The sequence below is a fragment of the Equus asinus genome, chromosome 14, assembly GCF_041296235.1.
Source record: "Equus asinus isolate D_3611 breed Donkey chromosome 14, EquAss-T2T_v2, whole genome shotgun sequence".
In the NCBI taxonomy this organism is placed as follows: domain Eukaryota; kingdom Metazoa; phylum Chordata; class Mammalia; order Perissodactyla; family Equidae; genus Equus; species Equus asinus.
The window spans coordinates 6,314,427-6,333,110 of record NC_091803.1 but is presented as its reverse complement, the minus strand read 5'-3'; the positions used below and the strand labels follow the sequence as shown (position 1 = coordinate 6,333,110).

General features: G+C 42.1%; 1 protein-coding gene across 1 annotated transcript in view; it reads left to right on the top strand.

Annotated features, from left to right (window-relative positions):
- Nucleotides 1–18,684, top strand: part of SMURF1 (SMAD specific E3 ubiquitin protein ligase 1) — a 112,456-nt gene that overhangs the window by 75,177 nt on the left and 18,595 nt on the right. The window contains exons 3-13 of the mRNA XM_044747758.2: nucleotides 6,967–7,005; nucleotides 8,156–8,264; nucleotides 9,474–9,607; nucleotides 9,757–9,822; nucleotides 11,064–11,139; nucleotides 12,674–12,915; nucleotides 13,633–13,717; nucleotides 14,337–14,414; nucleotides 15,310–15,456; nucleotides 16,526–16,724; nucleotides 18,502–18,605. Of these exons, the coding sequence (XP_044603693.2) occupies nucleotides 6,967–7,005; nucleotides 8,156–8,264; nucleotides 9,474–9,607; nucleotides 9,757–9,822; nucleotides 11,064–11,139; nucleotides 12,674–12,915; nucleotides 13,633–13,717; nucleotides 14,337–14,414; nucleotides 15,310–15,456; nucleotides 16,526–16,724; nucleotides 18,502–18,605 (1,279 nt within the window). The remainder of the gene's footprint in view (nucleotides 1–6,966; nucleotides 7,006–8,155; nucleotides 8,265–9,473; nucleotides 9,608–9,756; nucleotides 9,823–11,063; nucleotides 11,140–12,673; nucleotides 12,916–13,632; nucleotides 13,718–14,336; nucleotides 14,415–15,309; nucleotides 15,457–16,525; nucleotides 16,725–18,501; nucleotides 18,606–18,684) is intronic.

Here is an 18,684-nt window from a genome sequence, read left to right as displayed (position 1 = left end):
ATAAATACACAGTAGTGGGATAGCTGGGTTATATGATAATTCTTTCTTTTAGTTTTTTGAGAAATCTCCATACTGTTTTCCATAGTGGCTGCACCAGTTTGCATTCCCATCAGTGGTGTATGAGGGTTCCCTTTTCTCCACATCATCTCCAACATTTGTTATTTTTTGTCTTGGTGATTATAGCCATTCTAACAGATGTAAGGTGATATTTCATTGTGGTGTTGATTTGCTCCTCGATGATTAGTGATGTCAAACATCTTTTCATGTGCCTGTTGGCCATCTATATATCTTCTTTGGAAAAATGTCTGTTCGTTTCTTCTGCCCATTTTTTTTTTTTGTATCAGGTTGTTTGTTTTTTTGTTGTTGAGTTGTATGAGTTTTTTTATATATTTTGGAGATTAACCCTTTGTCAGATATATGATTTGCAAATATTTTCTCCCAGTTGGTGGGTTGTCTTTTCATTTTGTTCATGGTTTCCTTTGCCTTGAAGAGGCTCTTTACTCTGATGAAGCCCCATTTGTTTATTTTTTCTTTTATTTCCCTTACCTGAGTAGACACGGTATTTGAAAAGATCCTTCTAAGATCCATGTCACAGAGTGCACTGCCTATATTTTCTTCTAGGAGTTTTATGGTTTCAGGTCTTACCTTCAAGTCTTTAGTCTATTTTGAGTTACTTTTTGTGCATGGTGAAAGATAATAGTCTACTTTCATTCTTTTGCACGTGGCTGTCCAGTTTCCCCAACCATTTATTGAAGAGACTTTCCTTTCTCCATTGTACCTTCTTGGCACCTTTGTCGAAGGTTAGCTGTGCACAGAAGTGTGGTTTTATTTCTGGGCTTTCAGTTCTGTTCCATTGATCTGTGTGTCTGTTTTTGTACCAGCACCACGCTGTTTAGATGGGACTTCAGAGGAACTGAACTTAGTTTGGGGGCAAAGCCACCTATATGAAGGGTGATCGAGCCCTGAACTGTGTGACTCTTATAGTAAATAGGAATAAAAAGAGGCAACAGATTGCTGGCGGTTAGAGTAGCGATTCCCAGATGAGTGAAAACACATTTATGTAAATGAGGCTATCCACGTAAACTTGCCCACTTTTTATTTTGCCAAGTCACTGTTGAAACTATCACTATTTTTTGTTACCTCATTTCATTAAAGATAGGACATTTTAATGCGAAAAAAGTAGAAAAGACATAACATGGGAGTGTTTAAAATGAATTAGTTCAGTTTTGTGAAAAGCCCACCGCATTGTCCTTTTGTTTTCATTTTGGCACCAGTAGAAATGTTATCACAGAGTCAGATCTGGGAGGCACTGGCTGAAGTGAGGCTTCCCTGAGACTCTGGGCCTCACCTGGCCCGCAACGGTGGAGCACAGAGAGAGGGAGGGAGGGGCTCTCCAGTGGGTTGAGGAGCAGGAATTACTGCCCAGCGGTAGCCCTGGGTGGGGCGGAGAGGAGCGGGGAGTGAACCCAACTACACTTTGAAGACAAGTGGGAGATGAAAGTGATACTGGAGGATGGAACGCTTTAAAACCCAGGGAGAAACCTAGATTTGCAGTAAATACAAGAGAGCCACTGGCGTCCTTTGAGCTCCAGGACTGGAAAATGGCATTTCAGAAGGTGGTTCTGGTGGCTAAGGGTAATGTGAATGGGGAGGCTCGAGTCAGGGAGGGCGCTGTGCTCTGGGGTTAAGCTTTGAGTAGGTGAAGCCAAAACGAGGAGAGTGGGTAGAAAAGCAGGGGAAAGGACGAGTTCAGGGAGACATTTAGAAGAAAGAGAAGTAGGATGTGCTGACACACAAATAGGAGGGAGGAATAAAAATTACAGCCAAAGTTTCTAGCTTTGGAGAACAGAAAAAGAGTGAAGTATTGACACAAATTAGAAAATTTCTTCTATGTCAACTATTTCTCATTAAAACTGGTGGGAAAAAAAACAACAAAAATTTCTTAAGTTGATATAATAAAATACTAAATTTGTGTCGACAGAGTGGGTGGAAGCACCAATGGGATCTTGCGGGCCCTGTGCTTTTGTCAGGGTCCTCCCAAAGAAGCTTGTCTTACTGATTGCGTCAACCTCAAGTGAGCAAAACATTGCGCTTCCGTGTATTTTCAGATGTGAAGTGAACATCATGCAGTTTACTCTTACTTTATGCCCAACGTGAGGAAACTCTGGTATGTGCTTAGGAAATTATGGGATGTAAGAGACGTGATTTGTCCAAAGTAGAGGGCACTTCAGAGCTGGAGTTGAAGGAACCATGCTGTGGCCTACACTGAAAAAATAAGCTTCGTTTTCTGGAAATGTCTTTTTTGTTCATTGTGGTCTTCCCAGAGCCTCACTCATAATTGGTGTATCACATGTTTGTTTAAAAATGATGGTAGATCTAGACAGAATTGGATTTTATGCGTGTAATGAATGACCTTTTATCATTATACCTCCTAGAGTGGACAAAGAGAATTCTATCTCAAGATCTTAAAATTATTCTAGTAGGAGAAATTATATCCCATTAACTAAAGTAGATTCAGTATGATCCCAAATGATCTTTGCACAAAATTGAGCAAATTTCTTTTTGTGCTGACACTATTGAGACCTTCTCCACTTTATGATGTAAGCAGATTCCACTGGAATGAGCCTTAAATTAAAACATTGCTAGTCTTGTAAATATGAACAAAGATTAGTCTTTTTGAGATGATACCAGAATTCTTCCAGTCAGGAGCAACCTAGCACCAGCACTTCAGAAAAACTAGGGCCCAGAGGTGGTGGATAATCTTTGAGGCTGGGGAGGTGAGGTTGGTTGGGGGCAGAGCGTGACAGGTCTAGAGTTTTGCAATGGGACGCGACTGTGGAATTTTTTAAAGGAAAGAGACATGAGGAGATTTAAATTTTGAACAGATTCCTTGGTGATGGCTGATGGTTGGGAGCTTGGCAAGGGTGGAGATGGTAAGAAGTCAACACGTGAGAGATTGAGAAGTAAAAGGATGATGACATGTAGATTTCTGGCTTGTGCAGTTGATGGGTGTTGCTGATGATCCTGAAGTGACCAGGGTCACTTTAGCAGAGTAGGAAGATTTTAACTTCAGTTTTGGACACTTTGAATTTAATCTGAGAGCCTTTGAGACTTTCAAAGCTGTGGGAAAGAAAAGCAAAGTTGAAGGAAAGAGAACATCACAGGCCTGTTTGAAGAGCGTTGAAAAAGATGGCTGACTTTAAATTAACTTAAGAAAAGTAATAGCTTTGCTATATCCAAATGACAATTAGAAAATGCAATGAAAGGAACAGTCCTGACATTCATGATAGTAACAAAATTCAAAAGAATGCAAAAAAAGATATTAGAGCTAATAAATGAGTTTAACGAAGGTGCACGATTCAAGTCGAATATAAAGAAATCAGTTGTATTTCTGTACACCTGAAATGAACCATCGGAAAATGAAATTGAGAAACTTCCATTTGCAACAGCATCAAGAAGAGTAAAATAAAAATAAAATAACTTTAATAAAAGGAATGCAAACCTTATACTCTGAAAATTACAAAACAAAGTTAAAATTAAAGGAGACCTAAATAAATGAGAGGACACCTCATGCCCGTGGGTTAGAAGATTTAATATTGTTAAGATGACAATACTCCCCAAATTCATCTACAGATTTGGCGAAATCCCTATCAAAATCCTGACTGGCTCTTTGGCAGAAATTGACCAGCTGATCCTAAAATTCATACAACAATTTAACAGATCCAGAATAGCCAGAACAATCTTGAAAAAGAACAAAGTACGAGGACTCGTGCTTCCCAATTTCAAAACTTACTACAAAGCTATGGTAGTTACTATGGTCTAAATGTTTGTGTCCCCCCAAAGTTCATATATTGAAATCCTAACCCCCAAAGGTGATGGTATTAGTAGCTGGGATCTTTGGGAGGTGGAACCCTAATGAGTTGGACTGGTGTCTTATAAAAGAGACTCCAGAGAGGTCCCCAGCCCCTTCTGCTGTGTGAGGATACAAGAAGAAGTCTGCAACCTGGAAGAGAGCGCTCGCCCAACCGTGCTGGCACCATGACCTCAGACTTCCAGCCTCCAGAACTGTGGGAAATAAATGCTTGTTGTTTATAAGCCACCTAGTCTATAGTATTTTGTTATAACAGCCCTAACAGACTAAGATAGTAATCAAGACAGTGTGGTCGTGGCGTGAGGAGAGACGTAGAGATCAGTAGAATAGAACTGAGAGGCCACAGATAAGCTCTCATGTTTCCAGTGAGTTGATTTTCAACAAGGGTGTCAAGACAAGTCAATGGGGAAAGAATAGACCTTCAACAAATAGTGCCGGTACAACTGAATAGCCACCTGCACAGGAACGAAGTTGGACCCCTTCTTCATATCCCACACCAAAATGAACTCAAAACAGATCATAGACCTAAATGTCTGTTTAAGAGCTAAAAGTATAAAAAAGCTAAAAGTATAAAACTCTGTGAAGAAAATATAGGAGTAAATCTTTAAGACCTTTGTTAGGCAAAGCCTTCTTAGACATGACACCAAAAGCACAAGCAACCAAAGAAAATAGATAAATTGGACTTCATCAAAATTAAAAACTTTGGTGCTTCAAAGAACACCATCAAGAAAGTGAAAAGACAGGGGCTGGCCCCGTGGCTGAGTGGTTAAGTTCGTGCGCTCTGCTTCGGCAGCCCAGGGTTTCGCTGGTTCGAATCCTGGGTGTGGACATGGCACTGCTTGTCAAGCCATGCTGAGGTGGCGTCCCACATGCCACGACAAGAACAACCCACAGCTAAAAATACACAGCTATGTACTGGGGGGCTTTGGGGAGTAAAAGGAAAAATAAAATCTTAAAAAAAAAAGTGAAAAGACCACAGAATGGGAGAATATTTTAAATCATGTCTCTGATAAGGATATCTTGTCTATAGATATGTAGATATTTATATAGAGAGAGATCTCTATAGATAGGGCTATATAGAGTAGAAAACAATTCTCACAGCTCAATAATAAAAGGGCACATAACCCAATTAAGAAATGGGCAAGACAATCTAAATAGAAATTTCTCCAAAGAGGATATACCAATGGCTAATAAGCACATGAAAAGATGCCCAAAATCATTAGTCATCAGAGAAATGCAAATTAAAACCAGAGTCAGACAATAACAAGTCTTAGTGAGGATGTGGAGAAATGAGAACCCTCATACACTTCTGGTGGGAATATAAAATGGCGCAGGTGCTGGAGGAAACAGTCTGGCAGTTCCCAAAATGTTAAACATCTAACTTAGCAACTCCATTCGTAGGTTTACAGCAAGAAATAAAATCTGTGTCTACGTAACAACTTGTACAGCATTATTCACAAGAGCCAAAAAGTGGAAACAACCCACATGTCCACCAACTGATAAATGGATGAAGAAAATGTGGTACATGCATACAATGGAATATTACTCAGTTATGAAAAGGAATGAAGTACTGGTTCATGCTACAACGTGGATGAACTTGAAAAACATTATGCTAATTGAAAGAAACCAGTCACAAAATACCACATATTGGATGATTCCATTTATATGAAATATGCAAATCCCCAGAGACATGGAGACAGAGAGTAGATTAATGATTGCCTAGTGGTGGGATTTGAGGTTAAATGAAGCGTGACTGCTAATGGGTGCAGGATTTTTTTGGGGGGATGATGAAAATGTTCTAAAATCAATTGTGGTGATGATTGTACAACCCTGTGCATATGCTGAAAACCGTCGAATTATACACTTTAAATGGATGAATTGTATTATATATGAATTGTATCTTGATAAAGCTGTTATATATTAAAATATACTAAGTGAAAAGTTTGCAGAACCATATATGAATATATTTTTGTAAATAATATATTTATAAGTTCCTAATAAACCAATTAAAAATTAGCAAAGTTTGTGAAGCAGTGGAAAAGAGACATTGGTAAATTTTCCCTTGATATAGTAGTTTTAATCATGCAACAGGTCTGGTGACAAAATTTCTTAGCAGTAATTGATACCCTCATTGATAAAATCATAACATCAGTAGCATTTATTGCCTCCCTTCTCTGTGCCAACATTGTGTTGAATTCTTAATGTGCGTTTTGTCATTTATTTTTCACAACACCTCATGATGGCCCCATATCTTCTGTCACTCTCCCCTTGCTTTCTATTCTCCAACCTACCAAAGTTTACATTTACAAAACTGTATTGTTTATCAGAATATCACAAATGCCCAGTTCCTTTTATTGTTGTTGTTGTTAGCAGTAGCTGTAAAGGTAAATACTGTAGGTCTTAATTTGAATTGGTATTTCTGTGATCCTGTGCAGTTAAAAAAGCCTATCGATAAATCCATCTGTCTATATTTAAGTGAGACTTTCAAATGAAACTAACACATTTTATATTTGTTATGGTCAATTCCCAGTTGGAGGAGAAAACACTTTTTAGTTACTTGTCAGATTTTTGCTTAATGCAGTACTAAATTTGAAAGACAATCATCGGCAAAGATAACTGAGAATTTTTTTTTCTGTTGCAAATATAGACTAGTGTCTCAGTCCGTTGGGGCTGCTATAACAAATGCCATAGAGTAGATGGCTTAAATGACAAACAGTTATTTCTCACAGTTTTGGAGGCTGGAAAAGCCTAAGATGAAGGTGCCCGCAGATTCAGTTCTTGGTGAGGGCCCTCTTCCTGGCTTGTAGGCGGCTGCCTTCTTGCTGTGTCCTCACACGGATCGCAGAGCGAGAGCAAGCTCTATGGTCTCTTCTAAGGGCACCAATGACATCCTGAGAGCCCCACCCTCATGACCTCCTCGAAACCGAAGCCCCTCCCTCCAAATACCATGGCATGGGGGTGGGAGGGTTAGGGCTTCGGCATAGGAATTTGGGGTGGGGGGTGGGGAGGCGAGGGCGCCATTCAGTCCCTAGCAGCTAGCTCTGGTGAAAATCTCGTCCATAAATGCTAATCCTAGCATTTTTTATTTGTTTTAGTATTATGTGCCAAGAACCTTGCAAAGAAAGACTTCTTCAGTAAGTAAACACCCATTTTTGCTCTCTTACAATAATAATATTCTTCACATCTTTCTGAAATGTTGAACTTTTTAAAAAACACTAGGTGTATTCTCATGAAAGTCCTGCCCTTTGCTGAATAGAAGTTATGGTTTGACAAACTTCATTTCCCAGTTGACTGCAACAGACAGGCTCCTTAGCTCAAGGGCCAGAATTTAGAGCTCATACGAGAGGAGCTCTCTCTCGCCCCCTGTTCTGGCCACACCCGCTGTTTTGTCTTCCCACCCATTCATATATTGCTTTCTGCTGGACGAAGTGTTCTCAACTCAAATACAGATAAGGCATTTTTCGGTCAAGTAGCTGGGTTTGAGTCAAATTGTTAGTCAGATTTTACAAATTAAATCGCATTTTAAAAGTCTTATAATTGAAGGAATTGTGAAAAATAGAGGATTTTTTTCTCAAGGAGGGAATCACCCCTTGACTTAGGAAATTTGCCCGCTGGAAAGTAGGTGCCTGCAGCGTGGAATTCTGCATGCTCTTTCTGATCCCCGCAGGAATGCTGCTCATTCTTAAGTGGTATTATTCGCACTTTCGAGATGAGGAAACTCAGTCTCACAGGCTTTGTGCCAGCAGCTAGGAAGATCCGGGCCATGGCTCACAGCCAGGTCTGTCTCTCAGACCCTCCCCGGGCTACCCCTCTGATCTCATAAACCTGCCTGATTCACGCTCCAGCATTTAGGAACTTCCCGAATTAAGACTTGGTGAATACTCGCTTCCTTAGATAAAGATGAGTAAACAAGATTTCTAGGTATTATTCTTTTGTAGAAAGTATAAATACAATGAATTATAGACAGTTTTTCCTCCACTTAATTAGCCCCACTTAGTGATCATCAGAAATGGAAATTCGAATTTAAGCCTATTTTTATTGTTTTATAGCCTCTAAAAATCGGACAGTGATGTCATACTGGGTTGCCTTTCTTAGAAACCTAAATGGAATTATCTTATTTTGCTGATTGAAACTAACCTTAAGTTAGAGAATAAAATGTACCAGGATAATCTTCTTTACCAAATTAGGTGATGTTGAAGCTCCCTTTAGCCTGCAGGACTGTGTTCTGTGTCACAGTGATAGGTCTGGAGTCTCATGCAGGTGTGGCTGTCCCCTCTCCGCTAGGACTCCCTGACCCTTTTGCAAAGATTGTGGTGGACGGATCTGGGCAGTGCCACTCAACGGACACTGTGAAAAACACATTGGACCCAAAGTGGAACCAGCACTACGATCTGTGAGTGGAATGTTATATATGCCATTGGGGAGCGGTAGGAAAGTGGGTATCTAGTTTTTAGGAGAAGAAGTTAATAAGAATAAAAATGTAAAAAGGGTTTACTGACTTCTTGTTAATAACAAAAGTGGATGGCCAAATGAAGACCTATTGCCTAATTCTAGAATTCATTTACTTGGAAGTCCTTGCATTTGACGTTTTCATAGATTTTTATGATTTGCTTCTGTAACTGTCATCCTCAAACTTTTCAATCTCCTGGCTGTTTTAACAGGAAAAAAGGGCCATAGCTCAGGTCCTCGCTATGCTACTGATTTTTCAGTGAAACCCTAAACCTGGCTCTAGAGTTTTTACTTTAAAAATGAATTATTGTTATCCATATTTATTATGCAAATATATAGTATTATATGTGTTTCTGTTGATTTTTTAAAATTTTGCCTTTTAGTACAAATATATTTTCTGCAAGAGAAAATATAGTTTGGTGTGATTGAATGTATATAAGCCGACGTACAATCAGATAGTTTCTTATATTCATTCATAAAATGGACTGCACTTTGAAAACCACTGTTTTATGTTTTCATGTCCCTGTTAAGAAATTTTCGTCAAAGTAATACTGAGTGATTATTGGTTTTTAGCAGCACAAATTGTACTGGGTTTGGGTGGGAGTTTTAGTAGTTGGGTTCTCAGACTCAAGTTCAGTTACACTGACGTATTGTAAGTGGCCTGGACTGTGCCACTTCCAACCTGGACAGTGGTTGTCAGTCCTTGTCCTGAAAGCTCCCCACTATGGTTGACTTGCCTGGAGAGGATGTGGGGGGTTACTATCTGAGTTAGTACCCTTTAGTGTACTTTGGATGGATCTCTGGGTTTATAAGCAGCCCCTTGTTGCAAGCTAGCATTCTATATTAAGTGTAGTTGGGGGGAATTTATGAATCATGTCATCGACGTTTGGAATGATTAAAATATAGTAATTCTCTGCTACAAGCTTGTCATCATCATGCGCTCGTCTATATTTGCTTCTTACATGGTTGGTTGTAGTCCTTCTCCCAGCCCACTGAAGTTAGTAGACCTGTATTTATGGATTACCTGTTGCATGTCAGTATGGAGCCAACATTATCTTAACAGGATTCTTCTGTACTAACAAGTCAGATAAAATCTCCGTGTGCTCTTGTAATTCAGAAATACGATTAAAATGAGTTTGCCTATTGTTTTCAGATATGTTGGGAAAACCGATTCTATAACTATCAGCGTGTGGAACCACAAGAAAATTCACAAGAAGCAGGGAGCTGGCTTCCTGGGCTGTGTGCGGCTGCTCTCCAATGCCATCAGCAGATTAAAAGATACTGGATGTAAGAACCAAACGCTTTTCTGCCTCCTAATGCAACTGAAGAAGGCTTATGAGGCACCTATGTTTTTTTTTTAATGCTGAATACAGAATTCCTGCCTTCCTCCCTAGTTAACATTTCCCTGGGTTAAGTTTTGAATTGTTTGTTTGCAGACCAGCGTTTGGATCTATGCAAACTAAGTCCCTCAGATACTGATGCAGTTCGTGGCCAAATAGTGGGTAAGAACTTTCTCATCTGTATAAAGAGATGCTTTTACAGAGCTTAACATTCAACTCCTCAGCACTGCGAAAACACAAGTGGGCACTGACAGTGGTGACACACTTGGAAGGACAAACCACATACAGGGCCATCTCTTCAGTACTAAAACGTTTCATCTTGTGTGGTTCTTATTATTTTAACCTAATTCCCATCATCCTGTCATTCAAAGTTGAGTTAAAATGACAAAACGATTTAGGGTTATAATTTTAACCATCGCATTAATGGACAATTAATTTGTCAGTGTATTATCCAAGTGTAGGTGTTAAGAATAGTGGCCACATATGCAAGAGTTGACAAGTAGTTTCTTCAGGAAGACCCGTCACATATGTAAAAGGCAAAGATGATTTCTGAAGACTTCCATGTAATATAGAGTCAGAGGATTGAATTATTTAGAATGAAAAATAAAGTGTGCTAATGTTACAGAGTGTCGACTGGAGGTGTTCCATTGGAAGTGATTTATCTGTTAAGTAGCTCATCCTATTATCCATCCCATTTTTATTAGCATTTTAGGGCAACTCAGACGTTGATTGTATGTGTTGCAAAGAATCAAAACATACTATTTCAGCGGCACACCAGAGTGACTCATGACCCCAAGTGTTTTAGATATTGTCTTATGTAGACTTGACCCAAGATAAATGAACAGTGGATATAGATCCTGAAAACGATCATAATTCCTGAGTGAAAAAATGTTCTCGCTTAATGCTCTTCTGCTTCTGATTTCTTCTTTTCTCTGTGGAAGGCCGTCAAAGGGAAGAACAGATAACTGGAAGCAACTTCATAAATGTCTTTGTTGTTCATGGCAGAGATAGAAAATAAATATTTAGATCCATGTAGACTTCGCAAATGCTGAAAGTGCTCTCTGTGTCCTTATTGAACATAAGTCAAAAGCTTCTTAAAAAATAAGGTAACTTAGAGGAAGTGAATATCGAGTTCTGTTATTTTTATGGAGAGCATGAAAACGCAGCACCTCTTTCTGCTCCACATTCACAAGGAATGTTCCAAGCGGTGTGCGGTGGTGTGCAACTACTGGAGTAGAACGCTTCCTACCTGAAAGCATAGGCATATATGTGTGTATGTGTATACATATGCCTCGCTTTTTTCATAATAGTGTGCGTAACTTATGCATTCGCAATGGCTCACTGTGTTACAATTGTATAAGATACCACTGGATTTTAATGCAAGGCGTTCTTTTCTCTTTTAGTTGGTTTACAGACACGAGACAGAATAGGCACTGGAGGGTCTGTGGTAGACTGCAGAGGCCTGTTAGAAAATGAAGGGTACGTACCCCCGTGGCGATGCGGCGGAGTTCTCTGCTGCCTTGGGCTCTCGCTCTGTGTGAAAGTGTCCTTCACGCCTTTTCTCTGTGCTGAATGCTTGAGGTGCAGGAGATGACTTTGGGATAAAACCAGGATCCGGTTTCCTTGTCTCTAAAGGAAGCTGTAAAGACTAGTGGGTTTGTGCCCCAAAGACTCAGGATCCTACTTAAAGAGGGTCCCACTAGCCAAAGATGGGACACGTTGAGCATCAATAAGAATTACAACTGCAATGGATTGAAACACATCAAATATATTAAAAATCTTCGAGTTCATAATGATACAGGGAGGAAAAAAACTTAAAACACTAAAAAAAAAAAAAAAGAACCCCATCAAAAACTCTCATTGGTCCTTATCACAATTTTGTGATCCTCAATAGATTAATTGGAGCTGGGCGATAACCATTAATGGTTGCTAACAACATCACAAAAGAGAGGGAATCTCACACTGACATACCTCTTGGAAACGCAGGGGCCAGAGGAATGAATGTGCTCACAGCCCCGAGAGAATGCAATAAGCGCCATCTGGACGGGGGCCTTCTGTAAAGTGTAGAAGACACAACCCAGTGTCTTTCAATGAATACACTAGAAGAAAAATAAATGAAAAGGAAGGAAGAGAACTTATAAATTAATAATAAAAGAGACTTGGGAGCCATACCTATTAAATGCAATGTGTGGACCTCCTTTGGATCCTGATTAATGAGAACTGACTGGAGAAATTTGTACACTGACTGATATTTGACGATATTAGAAGAACTGATGTACATTTTTTTTAGTCGTGATAATGGAGAAAGTCCTTATCTTCTAGAGGTAGATGCTGAAATATTTAAGGATGAAATGGTAAATTGTTGGGATTAGTTTCAGAATAATCCAGTGGAGGGAGAAATTGGAGGAGTAGCCACGAGACCATCATTGCGTAGCTGGGTGAGGAGTCGGGGGTTCATTGAACCAGGCTGTGAATTGGTGTATGTATTTGAAGTGTTTCAGTGTGAAATGTTTTTGAAAAGCACTTGCTTATAAAGGAAAATAGCCTAGTCAATTGTCTTCAGTTATTCAGGGAGGTGAAGATTTGTGTGAAAGAGAACTTAAACTCATTGCAGTGTTTTATGTAACTAGAAGTTCTGTTATAGAATCAAATAACAAGGCAAATGGAGTATTTGGATTTGATTTAAATCAAGAAAAATGAAACCTCATTTCACAGGCTCCTTATAATGCAAAGCTGATTTTTTTCCAGTCCTTCAGCTCTACCCAAGGATGAAATACCGTAGGTGGCCTCCGTGGCACTTTACATATGGCTTCCTTTGGCCACTTGTGCCTCGTGAAAATGTCTATCTTTCTATTTAAATAGGACAGGATGAATTTTATGAGACTAAGCACTTGGGATGCTCTATATTGTTCGAGAAAAGCCAAATAAACAGATGTGAGAGCATCGCGTTGAATTTGAAGGTACTCGTCTTGGGCCGGTGTTCCCATGTGTGCTGTGTTCTCCTCCCTTCCAGAACCGTGTATGAAGACTCAGGGCCTGGAAGGCCACTCAGCTGCTTCATGGAGGAACCAGCCCCTTACACAGACAGTACTGGTGCTGCTGCTGGTGGAGGCAACTGCAGATTTGTGGAATCCCCAAGTCAAGATCAAAGACTTCAGGCACAGCGACTGCGGAATCCTGAGGTCCGAGGGTCACTCCAGACACCTCAGAACCGACCCCATGGCCACCAGTCACCGGAACTGCCTGAAGGCTATGGTGAGAGAATTCACCCTGCCATCCTGAGCGTTATCTGGAGCGTGTCAGAGAGCTTTGATTTTTAACACCTTTTTTTAGTAACTTGTACATTCCTTCACTGCCGGTGTTGGCAGAGCTGTGCCATATGATGGTTGTGTCAGTGTAAAGACCAGGAACTGGAAAAAGATGGTGTTGAATCTTGCTTGTCATGAATTTGTCAGCAATTGTTCCCATCTCTCAGTTTAGCAATTGTGTGAAAATTTTGGGCAAATGAATACCAAAGAAAGCGAAGAGGATGCGTGGGCTAGTTGAGGGTATTTGTAGCGCTCTGTAATTTGAATGTGGTGAGGACAGCATGGGGTAGAAGTGAAAAGAAGGGAATATTTCACAACCACAGAGGGAGAACCTAAATGACGGAGGCAGATCATACCAGAGGAAAGAGCATACGGAGGTAACAGAGGTCAAGGTGAGGTCAGTCCTGGGGCGCAGCAGGTCGCTGAGTAAGGAGAGCCCCGCCTGTCCAGGAGTGAACAGGAGGAAGTCAGTCCGCCCAAACGTTTACATAGGGCTTGTGAGGTGAGGAAGTCAGGCAGAGGTTAACCGCTGCCCTCGCAAATCCTTCTTTCAGTGATTTTAAAGAGTGTTGAAAGGAAGCTTAGATTCCGTGCTTAGAGGATTGGCTGAAAACTCTCCTGGGAACTGAACTGAACTAATCGCGTCCCCCGATTTCTTATGCAGAGCAAAGAACAACAGTGCAGGGCCAAGTGTACTTTTTGCACACGCAGACTGGAGTTAGCACGTGGCACGACCCCAGGATACCAAGGTAGGTTTTCTAAAACTCACACCCTCGAAGGCGGTTTTCCAGCGGTTGCCTGGACCCCCCCGTCCGATTGCGGATGATACAGCCCCTTAGGTTTGAAGCTGTGAGCTTGGAAGAGTGGCAGTGCAAAGAGCACGTCTGTCCCAGGGGTCTCGGCCTCAGGCCCTCTGCCGGGGAGTCCCAGCTCTGCTGCCCCCTACACTCTCCACCTGGTAAACCGGCAGCTCCTATAACGCAAGTGGTCCTTGAGGAAGCAATCCTGTGTCTTGAAATCAGATCACGTGACTGCAAAAGCCCCTCACCCCTAAATTAGATCCAATGTGCTCTGACTTGATAAGCCAATAAACCATTCAAGATGGGTTGCTCTCATTTTAAACTAAAAGTATTGATCGATACAATGATATGATGTCTGGGATTTGCTTCAAGTAATTGGGGTGGGGGCGTGAATGGGGTATATTTGAAACAGGTTGACGATGAGTTGATGATTGTTGAAGCTGGTTATTCACTGTGGTCTCTCTACTTTTTTATATGCTTACAATTTTCCATAATAAAAAGTTAAAAAGGAAATATAAAGACTCTATTACCCTTTCTCTCTTCTACTTTACTGTCCCTATTGCCTCAGCCCCTTGGGGACCATTCCTGGGGGAGATGAAGCTTTTCTATACGAATTCCTTCTACAAGGCCAAACATCTGAGCCCAGGTCAGAGAGACCCCCACCCCCACCCCATAATGGAGTTAAGTTTCTTTTTTTTCTTTGCTTTTGCTTTCCTTTTTTTTTTTTCTTTCAATTTTTGTGTTTTAGAATAGCATTACTACCTAATAACATTTTTAGTAATGCTCATTACCTTTTTATTCATAATTTGTTTCATCTGAGAACAAGCTTCCTGTCTTTGATTTTCCAAGTCTATGTTGAATTTACGATTCCGTATCCATAATTAGAATGGAAATAGTACCTGCAAATGAATGAGGTGTCTCTTTAGTACCCACTGTAAGAACTGTCAGGCTTTTGTGCTAATTAGAAAAGCATCTTGGTCAGTAATGCTCTGCTCCCATATGACTGTAGATTGTATTGAAATAATTAATCAAGGGGTAGAATTAGAAATACTTGCTTCGCTAAGCCAACTAAAATTAAGAATGCCTTTTCCCGGTGCAACTGTTTGCAAATGTGAGATTTCAAGTGCATGTTAATACCTCCCCTTCAGCTTTAAAACACTTGTGCTGTCTGGGAGCTCTTCAATGAAGAAACCTTTGTGACCTTGAGCATTTCGTTTAACTCCATTCAGGAGGCATTCCGATACTCCCTGCTAGTTTGGCCCTCTTGCGTGTAAGAAATGATGTTCCCGGTAGACCACGTTCTGTGTCGTGGTTATAGGCTCTGAAAGGCGGTTTTTATCTGTTGGTTTTTGCCGCCACTGGCGGCACAGAGGCCTGGACTCAGTGGGAGTTTGGCGTAAGTAGCACCGTGACCGTCCCTTTAGCAGAACTGGGACATGGCCACATTGATAAGGGGCTCCTGTGGTTCCTCTCGCTGAAGTTTCGGTCTTATGCCTCCATACTCAGACGGACAAACCTCTCTGTGTCTTCCGTTTTGGTAGAGACCTTAACAGTGTGAACTGTGATGAACTTGGACCGCTGCCACCAGGTTGGGAAGTCAGAAGTACAGTGTCTGGGCGGATATATTTTGTAGATCATAATAACCGAACAACCCAGTTCACCGACCCAAGGTTACACCACATCATGAAGTAAGACTTTACAAAATCTTTGTTGACCTCGTACATTTATCATTTAATGTTTTCTAATGTGTCTTCGTTTATCTGCCGTATTGTTTGTTAGTGGAGAAAAACCATAAGCAAAATATGCTAAATATTTGGTGGCGATTGCATGTTGCAAACTCTCAAGTGAGCTGTGAGCGGTCCCGGAGCACATGTCGTTGTCACGCTGTCCTTGCTCGCAGCCTAAAGACAATTCACAGAGATGGCAGCGTTCGGCAGCTTCTTAACGAGCTTCCGCACGCAGCGCCTGATGAAATGTGTGGCCCTTAGAGGGAGAAGCAGTGAAATGAGGTTTGTCCTTAGTGCCCGTCATCGCTGTCTGGAAGGGCTCGGCTGTCCACACTGCTGCCTGCCGGCGCCTTTGCTGCATCATTCCTGGATCACTGGGACCTGGGGACTATCTGGGATCCCACGTTCAGTGTTCCAGGTGTGTGGTGTTCTCAGAACACAGAAGCCCACCCAGCTCTCGTCATTGACGCTGGCATTAGTGAAAACTTGAGCAAGACCAGTGTCACATTGCCCCTCTCCTAGTCCCCTTATCTTACTGGAATTCTGCTTTTAATGAGCGGGCTTGGAAATCTCGTGGTTACGGAAACGAGGAATGGTTACCATTAGATAGCACTTGAGTTCTTTGCTCTGTGACTGTCGCCCGCCTCCGCGATAATCTGCTTTAAAAATTTTTCGCGTTAACTCCATTTCATGCTAACCGTCAAGGCGCATCTAATAGGGCGCTGGTCAGTCTCATCCATAGATACGAGGTGCATGATGAATGATGGCAATTTCTGGTTTTATTTATGGCAGCGATAATGTATGCGGTAAGCCATTGCTTGGAACTGGGCTATTTCCTTTATTTATCCTAGGCCTATATTTAGGCTGTAGTTTTTACATATCTATGCGCACAGTTATGTCATCAGAGAAGGTTCTGTGTAATGAACTCTCGTCTGGTCGTTTGGTAAGGGGTGAGGGTGGGGAGGGCATGGCTTGCAGCTCCCTTGGCCGCTGCTTTCGGAGTGACTATGGTGCTTCTGTTCCTCTCAAGTCACCAGTGCCAACTCAAGGAGCCCAGCCAGCCGCTGCCGTTGCCCAGCGAGGGCTCCGTGGAAGACGAGGAGCTTCCCGCCCAGAGATACGAGAGAGATTTAGTCCAGAAACTGAAGGTCCTCAGACACGAACTGTCACTTCAGCAGCCCCAAGCTGGCCATTGCCGCATCGAAGTATCCAGAGAAGAGATATTTGAGGTATGGAACCAGCGCAACTAGCACGTCAGGCCTAGACTTTTCGTCCCTGTGAACAGACAGCGAGGTCTTCTGTCTGTTATTTTAGGTATCGATTTTATTACTCACTGAAGGGCAGGGGTTTATCAGGACCAAAGGCCACGTAGACACAGGGAACTATTTCCTCCTATGGTAAAAGGTTGAAAATTAGACAGCTTCTGAGGTGAAACCCTAGAAATTTGTACAGAATCTAGTTCTAATTAATATTGTAAATCCCCTAGTCTGCACTGTGCAGATTATATGTTCCTGCAGTCAGCACGCTTCCTCAGAACCAGTCATTCATCCCTTCTGCTGGCGCCTCGTGCGGAATTTCATCTAATGGCGCTGCCTCCTCAGAGAAGTTTAGTGGCCAAGAGGCCACCCTCGTGTCTCTTCTGGAAGTAGGAAGATCAGATGGTTCCTGGAAAGGGTTCTCTCCTTTAGACAGCTCCCCTGTGGGGTCAGGGTCCCTCAACAGGCAGGGCTTTCTTGTAGACGTGGCCCTTTTCTCAAGGAAGATATGCTCATGAGGTAAATCTCAGCTGTTTGGGCCACATCCTGCCTGCCTTTGTGGAATCATTGGCAGGAGTGATCGAATGAGCCTGGGTGAGAACTGAACCCAGATTCTCACTGGGCTCCGGCAGCTGAGGGAGGGGCAGGGCGAGGCCCGGCTGTGAGCCCCGCGCCGTCTCCGCAGTGGGGGCCCTGAGGCAGCCCAGGCCGGGCTGGGCGCTCGTGCACCGCCGGCGCCGGCTGAGTGGCTGGATCAGCTGAAGTCCCCAGTGTGGCCCGTTGAGCAGTTTGAAGGGTTGCCAGGGATAGGAAAGAGCTGAATTATTGACACTGCTGTCAGAGCATTTCCACTCAACATCCGCTTTCCCTCTTGGGGTGGTGGGGTTTGAATTACCTTAAATTTAAAGCATGAAAAGAACCTTAAGTGTCTCATCACTAGAAGTATCTAGAGACGTTTAGCTAGTTCCCCTGAAAATGTGGAAGCTGAGGGCCACAGGTTTTCCGTGTTTTGGGTAAGCTCTTTGTGTCTTACACAAAATCTTGTTTGCTTTTTGACTCAGTGGGAATCATGTGATTTTTTCGCTTCCGATATGGAAACAGGCTCAGAATTCTTTCAATATTCAGACTCTCTAGGAACTTCTTTTTGGTTAAAATATATAAATCGTTCATAGTATGGACACGTTAAAATTAATCTGTGTGGAGAAAATCCACTCTAGTGAGGACATTGGTTTTTTTTTTTAAGATTTTATTTTTCCTTTTTCTCCCCAAAGCCCCCCAGTACATAGTTGTATATATATTTTAGTTGTGAGTCCTTCTAGTTGTGGCATGTGGGATGCCACCTCAGCATGGCCTGATGAGCAGTGCCATGTCCACGCCCAGGATCCGAACCGGTGAAACCCTGGGCTCCCAAAGCGGAGCGCACGAACTTAACCTCGGCCACGGGGCCGACCCCAGTTTGTTCTTAAATCATTAGTGATTGGGCTGAAAACAGATCCACGTGTTTCCTTTAGGTGCCGGATCCCCTGGTGCATGTTCGCTTTGTTGTTGTTTCTGAGAGAGACAGTGGGAGAAAAGATGACAGAGGCTGCGATGTGCTAGATGCCAGATAAACCCTCTGAATAGGAATCAGATAGAACTCAGATTTGAGTGAATTATTTATTTGGGTTCCAATATCAGTAACCTTTAATCTTGTTATAACTTTAAGAATAAGAAAAGTTCTTTTCTCTGAAACTGTAATTTTGATACGTAGGAGTCTTATCGCCAGATAATGAAGATGCGGCCAAAAGACTTGAAAAAGCGACTGATGGTGAAATTCCGCGGAGAGGAGGGTTTGGATTACGGTGGCGTGGCCAGGTGAGGCGCTGACTTACCCGCCCTTTCTGCCGCGTGGATTCCGGCAGAACTGGAATAAAGTATTGTCCGAGGGAAGTTG